This window comes from Babylonia areolata, chromosome 10, assembly GCF_041734735.1.
Source record: "Babylonia areolata isolate BAREFJ2019XMU chromosome 10, ASM4173473v1, whole genome shotgun sequence".
Classification (NCBI taxonomy): Eukaryota; Metazoa; Mollusca; class Gastropoda; order Neogastropoda; family Buccinidae; genus Babylonia; species Babylonia areolata.
In genome coordinates, this window is record NC_134885.1 from 930,871 (window position 1) to 932,992 (window position 2,122).

The 2,122-nt window shown below is 50.0% G+C and overlaps 1 protein-coding gene across 1 annotated transcript in view; it reads left to right on the forward strand.

The window, feature by feature from the left end:
- The first annotated feature begins 1,369 nt into the window (after window positions 1-1,369).
- The window catches only part of LOC143286633 (uncharacterized), a 198,665-nt gene continuing 197,912 nt past the window's right edge, over window positions 1,370-2,122 (forward strand). Inside the window, exon 1 of the mRNA XM_076594270.1 lies at window positions 1,370-1,479. Coding sequence (XP_076450385.1) covers window positions 1,409-1,479 — 71 coding nt within the window. The 5' untranslated portion in view covers window positions 1,370-1,408. The remainder of the gene's footprint in view (window positions 1,480-2,122) is intronic.

A 2,122-nucleotide genomic window follows, 5' to 3' on the forward strand; every position in this document is an offset into this window, starting at 1 on the left:
TCGTTTTAACCCAGCGTTATTTTAAAGAAAATCGATAGTTTCTTGTGAATTGTTCAGGCCATTGCCATCTGGCAGTGTGTGTCTGAGACATCACCGGTGGAAAGAAGAACATCAAAGAAAGATCAATAAAGGAGAACAGCGGGGAACAAACACGAGCAGCAACAAACAAACCTAAACGACACTGAGCTATCGGCAACAACTGTGACTGAGACAGTTGCAAACTACAAACATTGCAACGGTAGACGAGAAAAACAACGAGAACAGTCACGAGCAATTATCACTGTGGTAACAAGAAAAGACACTGCAACTGACAACCATTGCTGACGTCACACTAGTTCACAAAATCCTAGGCAGAGTTTTCGGTCTGCAGCAACATGTGAAACATCAACAGCAACACCAGCAACAGCAAACAACGGCAAACGTGTCGTCTTCAGCGTCATGATCAACAGCTTCACAGCACAGGCCTGCTGACTGCCCTGTTGGCTGGCTGACTCGTTGTGACAGTTCCGGACACACAGCAACAAAACACACAGCAGCAACATCATCAGCAACATCATCAGCAACGACAACATGCCACGGAAGCCAGGCGTGACGAGTGTGACCATTTCTGTCACCCCCTCCATCACAGTTCTGAACCTTTCTCGGAGTACCCCACCTGACAACGACAACAACAACAACATCGTTGTCTGCCCGCCACCATCACTATTCCCTCTCTTCTCCTCACTCCACCAAACTATAGGAGAACGCTGAGAATCTTCTCCTCAAACTCTTCAAACCAAGTTTCAAAGCACTTTGGAGTAAAAAGTACACAGAGTGAGGCAAACCAGACCAAACCAAACAAAGCACAAGCAATCCGTCCAGACATTGTGAACAACCCCCCTGACCTCATCGCACCTCCCCCGCCTCGCTAGCAAGACCTGAGGGTCAGCTGAGGAAAAGTGCTGGCAGGTCAGCCAGCCAGATAGATTGAGACAGCAAAGAAAGAAGAAGAGAAAGAGGAAGCAGCTGCAGCAGCCCAAGGAGAACAAGGAGAGGAGGAAGGTGGGAAAGTGTGCAGAAAGCAGGAAGGGAGAGCCGAAGTTAGGGAGTCTGCTTCTTCTTCTTCTTCTCCCTCAACCCCGTGAGAAGCCATTGGTGTGCCCAACACAGGAACTGTTCACCACAATCCTTCAGGTCTGTCGGCTGTCAGTTCAAAGCCTGAGGTGTCTGCAGGTCATTTGCACAGACCCTTTTTGCATTGACCCATTTTGCATTGACCCATTTTGAAGAGACCCAGGCAGCCTAAAGGGAAAAAGGGGAAGGAGGAGGAGGACGAGGACGAGGAGGAGGAGGAGGAGTTTGCGGGGAGAGGAGGAGGGAGGGAGGGAGAGCCGCAGGGAGGGGGGAGGGGCAGGGAGGCTGCACGTTCATGGGCGATGTCGGAGCGAAGAGTGGCGGCCCCAAGACGCGGGATTCCCTGCACGCCGCCTCGCTGGCCAGGTCAGTGTCATGGGGTGTGTGTGTGTGTGTGTGTGGGGGGGGGGGGGGGGGGGGGTTGACGCTGTTTGTGGTGTTGTTGCTGGTGTTGGTGGTGGTGTTGGTGGTATTAGTGTCTTGGTGGTGGTTGTTGTTGGCGTTGTTGCTGGTGGTGGTGTTGGTGGTGTTGGTGTTATTGGTGTTGTTGTTTGTATTGATGTTTGTGGTGGTGGTGGTGTTAGTATTGGTGTTGGTGTTTTTAGTGTTGATGCTGGTGTTGGTGGTGTTGGTTGTGTTATTGGTGTTGGTGTTGGTTGTGTTATTGGTGGTGGTGTTGGTGTTGGTTATGTTATTGGTGGTGTTGGTGGTGTTGGTTGTGTTATTGGTGTTGGCTGTGTTATTGGTGGTGTTGGTTGTGTTATTGGTGGTGTTGGTTGTGTTATTGGTGGTGGTGTTGGTGTTTGTTGTCTTATTGGTGTTGGTGTTGGTGTTGGTTGTGTTATTGGTGTTGGTGTTGATGTTGGTGTTATTGTTCTTGGTTCTGGTTGTGGTGTTGGTGTTGTTGTTGTTGTTGTTTGTGTTAATGCTGGCGTTGGTGGTGTTGGTTGTGTTATTGGTGGTGGTGGTGGTGTTGGTTGTGTTATTGGTGGTGGTGTTGGTTGTGTTA